Genomic DNA, 18,814 nt, shown 5'->3' with positions numbered 1-18,814 from the left:
ATGCACCACACTGAAATAGATTATAGTGTTGTGATTTAGATACCACAGTGGCAAAGTTTGGACACTCTATTAGCAATAAATCTAATCATAATCATCCACATTATCACTGTGGATGATTCGTCTTGTGTCTGACAGAGCCTCCTGTCAACTGCTCTGCCACACCAACATCATCACCACAATTTACAAATATCTTGCAAAATCATGTGGGTTTGGGACTTATCTTTAGAAGCAGGGTGAGAAGTACTGGGTATCCCATGGAATCTATGAAGTTTCTTCATCGTAGTCTTCCCAGACAACTCCCTGCACACACACTCTATGATTGAAAGAGCTCCCAAATACTCCAGCAATACTCCCCAGCTCCATCACATCGTACAGTTATACCATGTATCTACAAAAGAAAAAAGTCAGGGGCATAAACAAGACTACTTTGTTCTTAATGAGATGTTTAACTTCCTATGTTTAACTGCCCAATATTCCCTTAAACACAGATGCTTCCATCTGTTGGTGCCACAGCTGTGCACACAGGTTATGGTCTGATTGGGAAAATACCAGCTGTAGATCAGCTGATAAAAATGTAGCTCCATAGAAGCAGGGCTAATGCAGGAGGAAAGTGCTATGTCCTTGTTTTAAGTATCTTACTAAAAACCCCAAACCAACCAACAAACAAATAAACAAACAAAAAAAGATATATTATTTTGCATAAGATAGAAGCGTCTAATCAAATTTCTGCATCAACTTGAAGAGAATTCAGAAAACATAGGAGGATCCTGAAACTTACGAGTTGAGTTGAAAGTTTAATTTCAGAAAAAGCATCACATTTTTCTTAAGCACGCTATTCAATCACATTTATTTTAGCTAGGACTCTTGTGCTGTCATGTGCTGAGTGATGAATTGTTTTCTCCTGTGATTTGGAAGAGCCTTATCTCCAGGAGTTCAGGAGAGTGTGACACTGAGAAGCTGCAAGCTACACTAAAAGCTTGGCAGGGTAGAAATGCAAAGGTCAAGCCTTGCTTACACACCACTTTCCCCTACGAGCTGAACTGTAGCTGCTCTCTTGGTAGTGTTATCCAAGCACTCAAGAACTCAAGAACATGTGAAAAGTGACATGTCTAAGAAGAAATTAAAAATGATTAAGCCTTAAACTCAATGCTTTAATTACCTATGACCCACAGAAGTCAGGCAGTGTAAACCTTGTGGCTGGTGTGCTAGTACACAGAAACAACAAAAGGAAAGCAACCAAAACATCACAGCACCACTGGAGATATCAGAAAGCCAAAACTAAAGGAAAGCTCTGTTCAGGCTTTTATTACAAACACAAGCATTTCAGACTGTAACATAACTTTGACCTTACCAATAACTTTAAATTCTTATGAGCTAAAGATAAGATTATAGCAATGTCATTGCTGTGTGCCCTGTACAATCAAGAGAGATGAGACCAGGCACTGGAGAACCCAGCACACCCTCAGCTCCACATCTCACCAGCTGCCCATCTGCTTTCATTCATTTGCCCCAGCTCTCCCTCTACTTCTGCATAGCCAAAGATGTTGGTTGAGTAAAGGGTGAAGAGGCACTGAGACACTGAGAGAAATCTTCCATCTGCACCTCAGCTCTTTCTCATTAGGATAAACTTCTTTCTGATGAGACAGCCAGTAAGTACCATTTTGTCACACCACTATAAGGGGTCAATACGACAGTCTTGACTTGAAAAAATACATTATCTCTTTTTTTTCCCCTCAAAGGGAAAGAGTTTTAGTCCTGTACTCCTGTTTATGGTAGCACTGGGCTAAAGCAAGCAAGTAGTTAAAAAGAGGGGAAGAAAGTTACCTGGTTATAGATCCCTGCACTCAGTTATGACTTTAACATACAAATTCTCTCATGTACCTAGAGCAAGAGAAAAGATCCCTTATGTATACATTATTATATCCTTAAGATGGACATGTAAAGGGTTTGGTTTTTTGTCACTTACTGGGCTTCAAGCAAAATTTCCCCAAGTTATCAGTTCTGGAGTGCCTAGTACTGATAACACTGAATTTCTGTAACAAAACTACTTCTGGCTTAGGACTGGATTGAGCTTCATGAAGAATATGTGATAGTGCAAAAATCAATAGCAGGAAGCCTGATATTAAAGCACAAGGATTTCTGCTTACTCATGCTCCATTGTTGGCTATTTGTTCCCAGAAGGGCTGGGGAGTGCCACATTCCTGAACCGGCATATAGGAAAATCCCCACAACATTTAATGTCTCGAAAGCAACTTGCACCTGCTGTCTACTGTAATAAAGAATATGCTCTGACCGTTCTGCTTCTGTGTGCAAATTAGATGCTGTTTTGCTGTCTAAAGTGTCTGTGTGTTCCCAGGGACGCTGCAATGGATGCTCGGTGATGCTCATTATGACTCTGCTAATATTTCAAGGCTCTTGCCTCCTGTTAACCCAAGCTGGCTGTAACAAGTCTCCTGGGGTTTGGAAAGGGCAGCAAGGTGGGTTATTATGTGAAGAGTCTTCTTAAGTACCTGCCTTATGGGTTACAGAGGGCAAAGCAAGCTCTGGAGGAGCATCACTGCTGACTGCGGAGACCCAGCGTGTGCTGAGCCGCGGCCTCGGCAGGGCTGCGAGGCGATGGCGCTGGGCTCAGGCTGCCAGGGCAGGCGGCCCAGGGCGTCGGGAAAAAGCACTCAGGGCGCTGAGCCCCAGCCCTGCCTCTCCAGAGGGTGGCCACACATCCCAACAAAGCTTTTCTCCTCTTTTCTTCCTGAGCAACCTGTCAGCGTTAGCGCGTGGTAAGTGCTGCGTGGGTAACTTCCAGCAATGCTGTCCTGCCCCGCTGCTCGGTGGCGGCCCCTCTGCTCCCTTCTCCTCGTGAGAAACAGCTGCTCTTAAGCTCCTGTTGCGGAAATGGAGCCGATTATCCGCGCTGCCGCCTGCCCGGCCTGAGCGGGACACAGCAGCTCCAGCTCCGAGCCTTCCCCGGCGCTGACGGCAAAGCCGCAGCAGCGCGAACCCCCGCGGCCGGGCCAGGGCGGTGCCCCCCGAGGAGAGGGCGGGCCGGGCGGCGGGCGAGGGGCCGGGCTGGGCGCTCCCGGCGGGTAAGAGCGGGAGCGGGGCCGGGCCGCGCTGCAGCCGCGGCCTCGCGTAGGGAGCGGGCGGCGCGGGGAGGCGCCTCGGGCGGGCGCGGCGCTACGAGCGGCCGGGGCGGAGGGAGGCGGCAGGGCCGCGCTGAGGCGGGGAGCGGAGCGCGGGGATGGGTGAGGAGGTGCGCGGTGGGGCCAGCCCGGTCCCAGCCGGAAGGGGACTGGAAATGTTGATGAAAAAGCAGGCGTTTCCCTGTTCTTGCTATTCGCTGAGCGAGCTGGGGTTTAGGGTTGAGCTTGTTAGTATTGTGGTTGGAGAACCTCTGGGATAGGCTGAGAGGGCTGGGGTTGTTCAGCCTTGGAGGACGCTCCGGGGAAACCTTAGAGCCCCTTCCAGTACTTAAAAGAGGCTTATACGAAAGAGAGAGAGTAACTTTTTACACAGGCACATAGTGGTGGGGCAAGGGGGAACGGTTTTAAACTAAAAGAGGAGAGATTTAGATTGGATGTTATGAAGAAATTTTTCCTTGTGAGGGTGGTAAGGCCCTGGCATAGGTTGCATAGAGAAGCTGTGGCTTCCCTGTCCCTGGAAGTGTCCAAGGCCAGGTTGGATGGAGCTCTGAGCAAGCTGGTCTAGTGGAAAGTGTCCCTACCCATGGCAGGGGATTGGAACGAGATGGTCTTCAAGGTCTCTTCCAACCCAAGCCTTTTTTGTGAGTAACTGGGGTGAGCTGTAATTAAAAGCCCATACTCATAGTGTTTAAAATGAAATAAACTAGTCCAGGGCAGAGCGGTCTGTGTTTTTCCCAGCTTTCCTCTTTATCCAAAACATCGTACAAAAATTATAAGATTAAAGCCAGAGCACATCTGCATAGAGGACAGTGAAATTAAATCTGCCCATTGAAAGCCCTTAAACAGGGGAAAGGCAAGATGAAACCTCAGCTGTATGTGACCATGTGCCTCTCTTCTCCTCAGAGGGCTGGTGGTGATGGAGACAGATGTGGGCTGCAGCCTGAGATGCTCTGTGGGTTCGAGGAGAAGGGTCAAGTGCTGAGGGTGGCCATTGTCTCCAAAGTTTCTCAGCTCTTTCAGTTTTAATCCAGTATTTTCTCAAACTCAATTGTTATGTAACACTTAAGGTCACTGTATTTTGCTTTTAAGGGAATGGGGGGGCTTGAGGGATGGTTAATGTGATAGGCTGAGAGATTTCCTATTTCGGGTGGTAATTTTGATTAAATTATTTTGCTTAAATGAACATTTTCGTTTGGAATAAATTGCTGGCTGGCTGATTTCTGGTTAGTGCCTGTCACTTGTGTGGTGTATGCTTTGTGCTGAGTGGTGGAGCAGATTGCAGCAGCCTCGTCAGCTTTGTGTGGAGTGTGCTCATGTTTGTTGGCCTTTACGCACTCACAGCACAACACTTAGCACTACTTTCTTCTTTAAAATCAAGCACATATTCCCATTGACCACAGCTGCAACAGAGTCCTCTCGCTTCAGGTTTATCACTGTTTTCTCAATCATTAAAAGAAGGCATAAGGGTTTGCAGTCATCTGGCAGAGTGGTAATGCTGAGCGGAGAAAAGGGGTTTTGCTCTCTGGCTGGTGTTCAGCATCCCTCCAGGGCCCTTCAGCTGAGGGGCAGTTCTTGAGGGTGCCAATGAGGGGCTCCCCCAGCATTGTGCTGGGTCTGGTGGGAGGGCTGTTCCCACTTGGGAAATTGGAGGAGCAGCAGCTGTGCCTCCTCTCAAAGTTGCCTTTGCTTGTGGCTCCCCACCCTCCGTACTTTGAGCTCTCGGATAAACACTGCCATAATCAGATGATAAAATTTCTGGGCCACTTGCTGAATTTGGAGAGCTTGTGGTGTGTTCTCTTTTTGTGACAGAGAGATATTTGTATTTAAGTGTTTAGACCCATACAGTGAGCAGAATACTCTGAGCTAGTGAAGGGACAGCTGACTCTTCACTTACCATGTAAATAGCAAGAAGGGCAATTGAACTGGTGAACCTCCTGATTTCCAAATGGCTTTTTTTAGGATAGCACTCATTTACTTTCCTCATTGGTGCATGAGTCCATGAAGCATTTACCTCTGTTCCAGAATACAGCTGTTAAGCAGGACACACTGTTATTTTTTATAACAAGCTTTTCCTGTTTCTGTACTGGTATGATTGGAATGACATGGTTTCTTCTCCCCTGCTGTTGTCCAGGTTGTGAATCCAACCAAGAATGGATAAATGTAAGCAGCCTTGTATAAACCAGAAGACCAACCTTGAAAAGTTCAGTCCTGAAATTCTTTCTGAAATTGAGAAGCTCTTTGCGAAGAAATTTACTTACACTAAACCAGTGAATGATGAATGGAGGCTGCCAGATCCCAGCAATGCTTTTTCATGTGATCATGTGGAATTTCACTCCCTCCTGGCTCTGAAGGACTCAATGAATGAAGTAAAGAACCAACTGAATGATAAGAACCTTCAGGATTGGCATCGGCACACCTCATTTACCAATAAAGCAGGGAAAATAATATCTCATGTGAAGAAATCTGTGAATGCTGAGCTCTGTACCCAGGCGTGGTGCAAGTTTCATGAGGTCCTGTGCAGTTTTTCTCTTCTCCCAGAAGAAGCTCTTCTAGATGGGGAGCTGAATTCTGTCCACCTCTGTGAAGCACCTGGAGCTTTTATAGCCAGCCTTAACCACTTCTTGAAGTCCCACCATGTCCCTTGCCACTGGAATTGGGTAGCTAATACCCTAAACCCTTATCATGAATCCAATGACACCCTTCTGATGATCATGGATGACCGTCTGATAGCAAACACGTTACCTTGGTGGTACTTTGGCCCAGATAACACTGGGGATGTGATGACATTAAGACATCTAACAGGGCTTCAGAGCTTTGTGAGCAATATGACCACAATCCACTTGGTAACTGCTGATGGCAGCTTTGATTGCCAGGGAAATCCAGGTGAGCAGGAAGCTCTGGTCTCACCCCTTCATTACTGTGAAACAGTCACTGCTTTAATGATCCTAGGCACTGGGGGATCCTTTGTTTTGAAGATGTTCACTCTGTTTGAACACTGTTCTATCAACCTGCTCTTTCTGTTAAACTGCTCTTTTGAGGAGGTCCATGTCTTTAAACCAGCCACCAGCAAAGCTGGAAACTCAGAGGTCTATGTGGTTTGTCTTCGCTATATGGGCAGAGAAAGCCTTCATCCACTTCTTCCAAAAATGATGCAGAATTTTGGAACAGAAATGGTCAACAAAGCCCTTTTCTCCCAGCAGGCACTACCAGAATCATTCCTTAAAACACATGAAGAGTGTTGCATATTTTTCCACAAGTGCCAGGTAGAGACTATCTCTGAGAACATCCGTCTTTTTGAGCGCATGGAAGAAGCGGAGCAGATGAAACTGAACAATTTAAGAGACTGTGCAGTAGAGTTCTTCATGCAGAAGTTCTGCATGAAACCCATAGGCAGAAATAACTGGCTTGTCAAGAAATCCCAGGCTGGTTGCAGCATGAATGCAAAATGGTTTGGGCAAAGAAACAAATATTTTGGTACATATAACGAAAGGAAGATGATGGAAACCCTGACATGGAATGATAAAGTGTCAAAGGGCTATTTTAATCACTGGGCTGAAGAGCATAGTTTAAATAATGCTGGGAACATGTGCATCCTGGAAGGATCATTTTCTAACCTTGAATGTAGCCTTTGGTACATTTTGGAAGGAAAAAGATTGCCAAGGGTAAAGTGTTCTCCGTTTTGTGATGTTCAGGTCTTAGACAATCTTAATGAAGCTATGAAGGAGTTGGGTGGTGGGATGCTGAAAAGCAGATTGGTGCTGCAGCCCTGCCACTCTTGTGAAGTTCTTCCTGGGGAGCTCATACTGGCAAAAGTGTCTGATCTCTCCAAGTGCCATCAGGAAGTCCTAAATGAAAGTTGTAGTGACCAATTCAAGTGCCTTGTGGTGGGCTTTCCCTCCCTCTGTGATACACAAAGCCAGCCCAGTATGGAAATAAAGCCCATGGACTCAGCCATGCTGCTGAGTTTCAGCTTCTCTTTGCTGTATGATGGAGAACCAAAGTACCAGCAGCAGCTTTTGGAGTGTGTTCTGCATTCATTGGCCCAGCTGGCAGCAGGAGATGCATTGGTTTTACCTGTTCTCTCCTGCCTGACCCGCTTCACAGCTGGCCTGGTGTTCATCCTGCACTGCTGCTTCAGGAGCATCACGTTCGCGTGTCCGACCTCGCGGGAGCCCCTGAGCGCCGGCGCTGCTTTGCTGTGCGTTGGATACCGAGGGGTCCCTGCACCTGTGCTGGAGTATCTGCAGCACCTGAATGCAGTCATGAACTCTTTGCTGGACACTGAATCTCCCCAGCAGGTCCTGCAGTTCGTGCCCATGGAGATTCTCCTTCAGAGCAAGCTGTTGGAGTTTCTGTGGGATTTAAACACAGCCATTGCAAAGAGACAGCTCCACCTGATTGTGCAAGCTCAGCAGCAGCAAATGACTACTGACATTCCACTTTAAAATAATTCTAGAACTGTGTGAGTTGTTGCTGCTAGACCTTGTTTCACAGGCAGGCAGAAGGTGTTAGAAACATTGAAAGTAACATTAATGCAAAACTGGTGTGACATTGAGAGTGTTGGGAGGATGTTTTTAACCATCAATCCTGCTTGCACCATATTTTCTATTATGAAATAGGAGAAGAGAAAAGCAGACCTTGATTTCTGGCCACTGAGCTGGGTGTTTTAGGATGCAGATTAAGATAGAATCCTTGATTCTGTGGAAGCAAGGGCTCCACGGAAGTGGAGTGAGCATAAGCCTCCTACTACCATCCTTAAAAACTGTCTTTTGGCATCCCTTTAATTTACAGTTGGCTTAATTCCTAATGGTGACGTGGGGGAAATCCTGTGTAACTTGACCTACTATTTTGGATGGTATGAAATGGTGATGGTTTATGGGTGCACATCCCCATTTACCATTCTTAAGCAAGAGCCTCTGAAGTTTCACCTCGTAGCCTTTGAATATCAGCCTCTTCTTTAGCACTTCAGTCAGTGAGGACTGAGATGAAAATTTCCTTGCCAAAGCCTGATAATGGTTTCTCCATCTCATTCTTGCAGCTGTCTTGTGAATGCCATGCTGATATCCTGAGTTCCAGTTCTTTGTGCACTTCAGTCACTTGACAGAAGGATCAAATGGAGCTGTTTATGCCAGAGAAGTGCTCAGCCTCTGGCTGTTCATTGCTTACTCTTCAGGCAATAATTTGGATTGCCATCAAGCCCTCTCTTGTGACTTCTTATGGGTCCAAAGCTGAGCTCAATTCTCAAGAATGAAATTTGCTAAAAGAATTAGCCAGTGGCTGTGGACCCTTAGGCTTGTAACACACAGAACATTCAGGAGAAGTTTTAATGCAGGAAACTTCCACCAGCCACGAGAGGCTCATATAACATGCAGTTGCTGGGATTAGCCAGCCTTTCCATGCTAAAAATCCTTAAAACAGCAGCTTTGAGATGTTACCATCTGAACAAACAGTTCACCAGTTGTGTGCTGCCTTTCTTGTGCACACAAGTGTGTTGATGTTTGTGTGGGAACCCTCAGGGTTGTACAACCATGAAGCTTTTGTGTTGTAAGTAATTAATGTGACTTTTGTTGTGAAGGATGCCTATATTTTTTGAAGTAGAAGAAAAGATGTTTATTTATATGGCTGTTGTATATTTTCATTTTATCAAGAAATGTTGGAAGAGTTAAAAGACCTTTTTTTGGAAAAAAGAAAGGAAAACAAATGTTGTTTGAAGAAAATAAAGCCTTTTATTTTAGGTTCTCAGTGTTGCTGTTCACATGTTTCTTTACCAAACATGGAAGAAATCAATGAAATGCAGTAGGGGAGCCTGGGAAATGTTAAATTTTTTTAATTATTATTTTTATTAGCCAGGCTTTCCTCATCTTGCCATTTAGATCCATCCTTCATGAGTGAAGGGTACAGTCTTCATTTCTCTCTAACTTTAACTTTGGAGTTTACCAGTTTATAGAGACTCTTCTTGCAGATGTGGTCAAAGCATTGGAGGCAGCCTGCACACAATTCCCTTGGCCTTTCACTGAGCCTTACAGTCCCTGTCCTCTCTGTGGTTGCAGCAAGGATTTTGTCTTAAGGACCTTCAGTTTCTTTGGCTACAGCAACTGCTGTGGTAGGACAAGGTTGTTACATGCTGTACTTTTGTGTCCAAAGTGTTATTTATTCTTATCCAAATGTTCTCATTCTAATTGCTTGCCTTCACTGAGTGGTGTGATTTAGAAAAAGTTGTGTGCCTTATTCCTCAGGGCTGGCCCTGCTGCACTGCCAGGGGCTCCAGGTGATTGTCTTTGGGTTGGCTGTCCAATTTGTCTGGTGACTGCTTGCTAACTAATTTTGATTGCAATTATTAATGCTAATATGTTTTTCCCATTGCCTTTCTCTCTGGAGGTAAGCAACAAATTAGAGAGCTGGGGAAGATCATTTTGTGTCCTGGAGATGTGAGATGACACAGGAGATGAATCCTGTTCTGGTACCTTCACTTCTGTACAGCTAGTTGGTGTTTTTTGGGGAAATTTTTATGCAAGAAGTGGAGTTGAATGGAAGCTAAACTGCATGACAGCCTTGCCTCTCTTGGTTTTAGAAAAGCTTAAGACTTTGGCTGTTAATGTCAAAATGTTCTTCAGGGGACGTGAGGACTTTGGAAGCATCCTTGAAACAGAAGACTGGGTTGGATGTGCTTGTTATGGGGATTGTCAGGTTGATTTTGGTAGAAATACTGTTTAAATGGGTTTATGGTTTTACTGAATTACAGGGAAATGTAAATGCTTAGAATTGTATTCAAGCTTATAAACAGTTTTATGAAATATTTGCATTTACAATATAACAGTATAAAAATGGTGCCTAAAGACATGAAATGGCAGATTGGAAAGTAAAGGGAAAATACAGATGTCTTAATTTTGCTGCTGGAGACCTTAAAAGATGCATATGCAACTTCTGCAGTCCTTAAAGTCAATTTATACACTACATTATTTAGATTATGCATCTTATTTGAATTTTGATAGATCTTAATATGGTAGCATGCCTGGCAGTTTTTGAGTTTAAATAGTTGGTGTAGAAACCAAAGACAAAGCACTGATCCCAAAGCAAATTAGCTTTCTTTGTGGCTGAACAGCTCTTTAACAAATGTCCTTTTTCTGTCTTGTGTCAGATCCTCTGTGTCCCCCATTGAGACTGGGGAGATGAAATTTTATCTGTGCTTGCACTAGAGCACCACAGTTAATGGCTCCTTTTATTAAAACAATAATATGAAGTTGTATATTGAAACAATATTTTTCCTCTAGGAAATTTGAAGAGATTTACTGAAGTGCATCTTCATAGTGCTTTACTAAATGGGGATGACTCGCTTGTTAAAGAATTGATTTATCTAAATTGGGGGATAGCAGGGAGAAGTGCCTGTCACTGCTGGTGAATTGATTTGTTTAGATTGGGGGATAGCAGGGTGAAAGTGAATCAATATTCAAAACTTATTTGTTGCTGAAGCCAGAGATCATTATCTGGGTATCAAAGAGATGAATGAGGAAATGCTGCCTCATATAAATGAAAACTCATGCAGAGGTAGCCCTAGGTCCTGAGCTGTCAGGTACCTGTGCCTCAAAACAATGACCCTGTAGCCAGTGGGTAATGAAACTTCAATTAAGACTAAAGAATAAAGGGACTGTGGTGAAGTACCTCAATTTAAGTCTCCAGAGGGTTAAGGTGATTAAATACTTGCTTTATAATCAGTTGACTGCCCCAGGTTGATGACAGAGCACAACTCAACACCATTGAGTTGAAATGTAATGAAATCTGTCTTGGGGTCACAATTAAACCTAATTCCAAGGTGGCTGCTGAATAGCTGCATGTCCCCACAAATAATGATGTGCTCTGACAGATGAGTGTTCAGCAGAGGAGTGTGGGGCTGTCAGAATTGTGTGAGCCCTCTGAGCAGCTCCCAGTGATGCTGCTGGTACCCAGCCATGCAGCTGGAGCAAGCCAGAGCCCTGCATGGAGTACATCAGTAGCACAGGGTGTGTTTGGGATTGGTGAACTAGGGCTGGTGGGAATGGTGATATTTGGCAGCAGAAGCGTTGTCACACCTGAAAACCACATGGCAGCTCTTTGAACTGGCATTGAGTATTAGCACAAACTGGAAGGGACCTGGATCCAGCTAATGTATTGGGAATTAAAGGAAACCTACTTCAAAAACTTACTTTTGCTCTTTGGGAACACTGGAGGTGCTGGTCCACACCTAGGGTGAGCTTGCACTTTTTGTGGAAGCACCGGAGGAGGCTGGTGTTTAATAATTGTCAGCACTATGGTCTTAACTATAAATCACAAAGTAATTGATTTCAGGGTGTTAACGAAATTTAGATTTATGGAGAAGTTCAGTTATGCCTAAGATGCACAGTTAATAGCACTGGCACTGAATAAAACCCAAATTAACTTTGTTTCCATTATGAAACAGGGTAGTATTAGCCCATAAATTTATATTCATATAAGAAGTTTGGCTCTTAATTACATGACTAGCTTTGTGAAAGTTCTGTGCTTAAAAACTGTTTTCAGACTTGGAAACCTGTTCAAAGCTCTGGATATTGTCCAACTTTCAATTCCCAGCAGTATCACTGCTCTGTGTGCAGAAACTCACAACCAGACTTTGACTGGATTTGCTCAGACTTTTTGGAGGGAAGAGTTTGAGTAGGAAATGGATTAAACTGAGATGTAAATTCACTCTGACTAGTTCCTCCCTGGATTACAAAGGGGACAGGCAGGACAGCCACTGCTCCTTAGGCTGGATGCTGGGACAGTGGGGTTTACCAAAAAGGAGCCAGAACAGAAGTTACGAATGTACACTGTATAAATTTACAAATGTGTGATTGTAAATAAGACAAATTCAGAGTCCTCTTGTATGATCCTGATGACAAACTGTGCTTGGTGAGTGTAACAGGCCTCAGAGCTGGTTTGGGGCTGAGCACATGCAGCAGCTGAGAAGACAGACCTATTTATGTTCCAGTAAGTGACCTTACTCATCACATCCCTCTTTGCAGTTTTGAAGTGACCCCGAAGGAAACAGTGACAGCAGCAGTCTCAGGAGCGTGAGTGGAAGTAATGAAGCAGTAATTAGCAATTAATAAAGTGTGGTGAAACTTTTAACTACTGCACTGGCCTAGAGGTCTAGTGCTGGAGTGGAATAGTCCCTTGGAAATCTACAACTCGGAAGATTAATTATCATAATTTCCTTTAGACACCATCTGCTCTTGGAGCCAACTTGTATATTTACTTTTTCCCTTGAAGGTAAGTGAGTTTTAAGGACTCCACTTCTGTGGCTTTTCACAGCAGAAATTAAATAGAAGCTGGGATCAAGATATGGGGAATGAGGTGACTCTTGTGGCTGATGTGTTCTACGGAGACCGTGAGGGAAGGGTTCTGTTGGAATAGCCAGCAGGGTGTCAGGAAAGTGCTGGACAAACATGGAATGAACCTTCTTTGTAGCTGGCAGAGGGGAGGACATAAATTGAAATTGTGCTGTCTCTGTGCTCTTCTCTTCCCCTTCCCACCTCAAGCCATTCTGAGCAGTGTCTGGAAGATGCCACTTTCAGAGAGTGTGATCATGAAAGGTGAGGATTGCTAAGGAGCCCTCCTGACCTGAAGTTACCATTTGGCTGCTGACAACAGGCAAACCCAAGAGAGGTCAGTAACCCTCTCTGAGGAAGGAGGACACCTGTGGCTCTTTGCTCCTCAGAGCTGTTGCCCTGTGTTGCTTTAGCAGGGATGTGCTGGCTTCTGCCTTGCTACGCACTGGAAGGTCAGCTAAGGCCAGAAGCTGAACTTCATCACCCCTCCTTGCTGTCCTAAAGATGAGCCTGAAAAATGGTTAGATCATGAAAATATACAGCCAAACACCACCAGCCTTCCCCTCATTCCCAACTGTGTTAATAATTCATGGCAGGAGCTCAGAGCAAGTCAGGAGAGTCAGGTTAGGTTGAAATATCTTTTGGTTTTCAGCTATAGGAATGCCCAATGGACTTGAACAGAGCAAAACACTTTTCCAGCAGTGAAGGTGCAAAAATGGGACATGGGAATTTTGGAATATGTCAGTGCAATTTTAGACATCACTCGTTTGCACTGAAGGCTTGTAATAATGATTCTATTTTGTCTTGTGTAAATCAGTTTTAATTAATAGAGCAGATGTACCAACAATGCATCTGGAAATGAAACGGAGGAAAAAAGAAAAGAAGCAGCTGGTGCTAGTGGATGTAAATATTTGCTTTTTGGGAAGTGAAGCTCTGCAGAAACTTCAGGCTCCATTTCAAATTCAGAAGCCTGTTTCTTATGCCTGTGGAGATATATGGAGCAGAAAAAATTAACTAAATCATAACGCTGCTTTATTTGAATCTAGTGCATGTGATGTAAGCAGCCTGAGTTTTTGGAATAGGGCCAACACATGAAGTCTTGGTTCCTGCTGAAATATTAAGACTTTGTTGATGCAAGGTGCATTAATTCCAGAGGAGCTCTCTCTGTACCAAGAAGCCTTCCCAGCCCTCTGCAGTGCAGTCCAGTCTTACGAGCACGGACAAATGGAAATGCTAAAGTTTGACACTAGAGCAGAGCGAGGTGCAGTGATGCTGCTGAAATAGGGCCTGACTGGCAAACCAAGTGTAAGAGGTCCATATATCTGAAAGCTGCTGCTGGGGAGGTGTGACAGATGTGGGGAGGGACTCTGAGCCTCCTGTGAAGCTGAGGATTGAAACAAAAGTAAGGCATGAATTAGGGCTTTGCAGGTTTTGGTGGGATTCTCCACAGTTCTGCTGTGTTATTTTTGTTCCCTCTTAACTGCAGAGCACTCTTTTAAATCTTCGTCGCTTCCTTTTAGTGTTGAACCTTTTGTGGAATGCCAGGCTATGCTATTTGTGTTAGAATTAGGAGAACTTTTTGTTCTCTTTTGTGCTTTTTTTTTTTGTTAGTGCCTGTAACTGCTAAGAAGGATTTGAAAACACAACCCTGAAAGCTCAAAGTACCATAGTAAACATAGAATGTAACATGCAGAACAAGCACACTTTTAAAGCAAGTCATGACTGGTGAGTGCTGATGTCCAACCTGGAACTGGCAGTGTGGGAGAAGGAAGACAGTAAGGGTTGATCCAGAGCAGGTATTTTGTGCTTGTTGAACCAGACAGTGGGGGTGGGAAGGATTCCTCGAAGTAGTTTAAGTGGTAGTGCACATATTGTTAATACTTACTGCAAGCTCTCTAAGGATAAGACAGTAAGTTGTAGAGCAAGGAAGTCTTTTGGAATAGGACATCAGGATGCTTGCACCCAACCTTGTGAGTACATGTCCTGGTTTAGGCTTTTGTGCCTTGAAACTGAGAATGCCCCACACCACATTTTTTGAGTGAACACCTCAAAATGGCAACACAGCTCAGAGCTGAGCTGGATCTGGATCAGAGTGGAGCTCCTCTGTCCTTAAGATTTAGATAAGAAAGTTGCAGGTGTAGGTGTGTAAGTAGTGCTGCTGCTGAGGGGATTGGGTTTTCCAGGCCTGGGAGCAGATTTATAGCCCTGTCTATACTGCATTTGCATTGTGGAAGCTTGTGTACAGTAACACCTCACTGTCTGTCCCTTCAGAGCTCTGCTGTCAGCTATTTAATACCCTACTCTGGTTACTGCTGTCATTGTCCTGCTATCCTTCATCCTTCATCCTTAATTGTCCTCGGTGAGCAGCAGGCATCGGGGAGGTGGTGATGAAAATGTAATGGATTGGAAGAGGCAGCAGGACCACTGGCTGTGAGAGATTTGTGTGGTGTTCAGTCTCGCAGGTGAAGCAGCTGAGATCTTTCAGAAGGATGATGTGTTTGAAGATGGGTCAGACAGGGTCACCAGCACATAATGAAGTTTAATTTTGCACTATAAAGGGATTTTCCACTCAACTTCAGACCAATAAGTTATTGGTACTTTAAAAGCAGAATCTCCTTTAGTACTTTTGTCATTACCAGGTGTTGAATTGGCAGCTGACAACCCCAGTGATCTTTCTTGTCTATCCATCTTCCATGCCATGTCTGCTGTCCCTGTGGGCTTAGGGTGTGTGCATTTCTGGAATGCCTGCACACATTCCTCTGTCCTTTGTTTCTTATGGGAAAGATTGAATTGTGGTCAGTCACACTTCCAGGATCATATCCCCCTCAGGTAATGGGAAGCCTGAAACTGTAGTTTGACTGGGTAATTATTAGAATTTAGGGTTGAGGAGTCAAATGAAGAGAGAAGAATGCAGAGCACTTTGTACAGGTACAAGCCTGTACACCCTGGTTGTGTGTGTATTCAAATGCAGGGCTCTATCTCCTCAAGCTGCAGAAGTTATTGTGTGGAATAATTCTCTGTTGTTTGAGGATTTCTGGAAGCTTTACTAGAAGAGGTGTTATGTTCTATCTGACTTATTTTATTCTCTCACTACAGCCAGGGTTGCTCTGACTGTGTCCTTAGGGTGTCCCTTTCAAGTCCTGGCCTTCTGGGACTTGAAGGGCAATGAAAAATTTGCCTTCAGATGCAGTGGACTGTGTGGGGGCTCTAGCAGGTGAGACAAGGCTGTGCCTAGAGAAGTGATTTTTCTAAATATGTGGATACCTGAGCTGTAGCCACCAGCTTCCAGGAGCACTATAAATTGTGCAGGGCCTGAGCTGTGCCTTAGCTGACCCTTCAGTGTCATGTAAACCTGTTGTCTGATGTTTAAATGCTGGGGTAACCTTGCTCTGTAGGGGAAATGGGAAACTTTGGAGGCAGTGCTGTGACACAAGGCTGTAAAGCAAGAAGGAATGATTTGTCAAATGACACTGTCACCTTTGATGTGGTGAGGGGAATCAGCACAGGGCACCATGTCCTGGGTGGCTTGCTCAATGTTTTGTTAAGGATTTGAGCTGCCCATTTCCCACTGAGCTTTGGGATGCAGATGTCAAAGCTGGCTCTGTTTAGATGGAGCTGTGTTTCAGAGCTGCACTTCAAAAGCTGGTGGAGAATGTACCAGCAGGGGGGACTGTAATTGCCATATATTTTTCCCATAATGATATGGGGGAAAGAACAGGGGCAGCTAATAATAATGAGATGTTACATCTGATGACTCCCAAGTCTTCTTAGGTCTGCTGTGGAAGGCAGGAGGAGGGAGTGGAATCCTGTGTCTCTTCAGCTGTGTGGATGCTCCCTTTTTTAAAATCCTGACTTAAAAATGGAATGCTTGTTAAAAAGCAGGAATTAACAAGGGCCAAGCTCTTTGCTACCCGAGCTGTGCTGAACTCTGCCCTTGCACCAGAAGATAATTTGCCTCCCGGTGGTGGAAGGCTGAGAAATGGCCCTCACAGAAAGGAAGCAACTTGCTCAGTCAGGCTTCCTCTGCCCTTTCCTTTTTATTTAAGAACAAAGAGCCAACCCTGATGAAGGTGGGATCAGTGGCACAAAAGGTAAGTCAAAGGAGATATTTTCAAAACCTTACCTTTATGAAACTAGAGCAGAAAGGAAAGTTAGGGTGACTGATCTTTGGATTTAGCTTCCTCTGTAGCTCTGACAAGCCTATGAACAATTGCCCATCCTACCATGAGTGATTGTGAGCAGGACAGCCCACTCTGATGTCTGTCAAAGTGAACCTGTCAGATCAGGAGGGAGCTTCTCTTTCCCAGCTAGAGAAGAGATGGTGTCCAGTCCTTACCCTCCTACAGAGCCAAGGGAGTGACCCTCAGGAAAAGAGTGGTCGTGGTTTGCATCTGGGCAGCAGAATGGGATATTTACCTTGTGACACAGAGGTATCTCTAGGGCAAAGCAAAAAGCTACTTCTTTTGATGAATGTTAATTTTCACTCTGATTTTATCCTGTCTGAACAGTTTTGTTGAATCCTCACTGTTTTCCCCAGCTGTCCATCACTGACTCTCATGCTTTGATGGCTCTTGTCACAAATAGCATGGTAAAAAGATCTTAGTTATTTTCTCTTTCCTTTTTTCTCCTTTGAGAAGTCTCATTTACTTTCTGCAGCTGTCCTAACTCCCATCCTCCTATCATTACTGGGTAGCAATGTGGCAATTAGAGCTGGCCACCCCCAGGAGGAGGTGTGCTCCACTGGCTTTGAAAGACTTTGCAGCACTGTCCTTTGTGCTCTTCCCCAAAGCTTTTCTCCCTGTGACATGGATTTTAATGTTATGCTCTTCCTTGTATAGTAACATCTGTAAAGATACAAAAATGTCTGGGACCTGAATTGGTTTTGTGAAGCCTTTACTCTTTGCATCTTCCTTGGAAGGTATATTGCCCCCCAACTCTTTCTCTCCTCCTCCTTCCCCTTCAAAGGTTATCCTGGAGGTGATGTAAAGGCATTTATTGGTTAAATATTGACGTGCCAAGCAAGGCCAGAGAAAACACCAGGTGACTCTTTCTTGGAGCACCAGCCTCTATAGTTCTGGAGCCAGAAGGGGACATTTCTGAAGGGAAGGTGTGACATTCAGATCCCAGTGCTCCTCACTTTGTCAGTCTCTTTCACACCAGCTTTCCCTCCCCAGGCTTTGCCTCATCCACTGCTCAGGCTCTGTGGCTGTTCAGCTGCCACAGGCCAAGAGGCTGTTGTGGGAATCAAGCTGGTCAGAGACAGCAGGACTTGAACTAGTAAGGAAGGAAGATTTTTTTGGTCTGTCTGATCTTGCTGAAGGTGCTTTCATTACCATTTCCCAAGACCAGCCTAATGCTGGGGTTGAGTCGGACCTGAAGGTTTACTGTGGAGACAAAAGGATGGGGAAATTTAGAAGTTAATTCCTAATCCTGTGGGCATCAGCAACATTTTTAATGCTGTCTCTTGGATAACTTGTGGGAGGCATTTAATGTTGGGTTTTGTGGAAGGTGGTGTAAAGCAGTTCAGTGCAGCCGGAAGCTGGAGGCAAGGCTATTTATTTCAGGGCTTTGAAGAGCTCTGCTCCAGTGATAGCTGTCTTATTGCTGCACTGGCTGGTTTTATTTTGCTTTGGAGCAAAGGAATAAAAATGTTCCTCTCATTTCGTTTTCTCTGAGGTGAGAAAATTCCTGGAAGTCTGTTGATGAAGTTGAGGAACATCTTAATCTTTTTTTCCCTGAAGTGGCTTGAGTGCAGCTCCCAGAAATTCAGGGCTTGGAAGCCTGAAAGCACTGACTGGATGTTCTGAGAGGACTTCTGACACAAGGGCTGGGCTGCAGATATGGCTGTGGGTATTGGAGGGAGATGCTGGATCTTAGTGAAGTGACTTTTTTTTGTTTGAGATTGCTGTACTCTCTGTACCAATTGCTAATAAACTACTTTGTGTTGGCAGGGCTGATGATCCATCAGCCTGCATTCTCAGAGATGAGCCCTGTGCTAGGGCATCACTACAGAGAGCTTTGTCATATCTTGATAGCATTTGACATTTCCCAGGCAATGCTTAAATCTCCCAATTGACCATGTTTAACCCTTTTCCCTGAGAGCCTTCCAGTAGTGACTCCTCTAAACTTTAGTTTTCCCTTCCCTTACCAAAAGCTTTTTTGTCACTTGCCATGTACTGCCAATGAATCTCTATCTTTGTTGTTTTGGGCTTTAAATGTTGCCTTTAATTAGGATGTGAGCTTTTCTGGCTGTGGGCTGATGGACAGCTCTCTGCTGATCAGAACCAGGAGAAGAACAGAGGGATTACTGTATTGCTTCTTGTATTTGAAGGAACAGTCCTTTAGCCCACGTGG

The 18,814-nt window shown here is 44.6% G+C and overlaps 1 protein-coding gene across 5 annotated transcripts; it reads left to right on the top strand.

The window, feature by feature from the left end:
* The first annotated feature begins 2,255 nt into the window (after positions 1-2,255).
* On the top strand, positions 2,256-8,828 carry CMTR2 (cap methyltransferase 2). Of its 5 annotated transcripts, XR_004419027.2 has the most exons (3): positions 2,517-2,777; positions 5,272-7,663; positions 8,179-8,828. XR_004419027.2 is itself a non-coding variant. In XM_033069613.2 (2 exons), the coding sequence occupies exon 2, from the start codon at positions 5,291-5,293 to the stop codon at positions 7,583-7,585; it is 2,295 nt and encodes a 764-aa protein (XP_032925504.1). In that variant the 5' UTR covers positions 2,256-2,477; positions 5,272-5,290; the 3' UTR covers positions 7,586-8,828. The 5 variants fall into 5 exon arrangements, 4 of the variants coding, with proteins under 4 accessions (XP_032925504.1, XP_032925501.1, XP_032925502.1 ...); XM_033069613.2 differs by lacking the exon at positions 2,517-2,777 and adding an exon at positions 2,256-2,477 and having other exon boundaries at positions 5,272-8,828; XM_033069610.2 differs by having other exon boundaries at positions 5,272-8,828.
* The last annotated feature ends 9,986 nt before the right edge of the window (positions 8,829-18,814 follow it).

Source organism: Catharus ustulatus, chromosome 11 (assembly GCF_009819885.2).
Source record: "Catharus ustulatus isolate bCatUst1 chromosome 11, bCatUst1.pri.v2, whole genome shotgun sequence".
Taxonomy (NCBI): domain Eukaryota; kingdom Metazoa; phylum Chordata; class Aves; order Passeriformes; family Turdidae; genus Catharus; species Catharus ustulatus.
This window is presented reverse-complemented; position numbering and strand designations above follow the sequence as displayed.

Coding starts and splice junctions, on each gene's coding strand:
- CMTR2 (XM_033069613.2), top strand. CDS start 5,291: ATGGATAAATGTAAGCAGCCTTGTATAAACCAGAAGACCAACCTTGAA.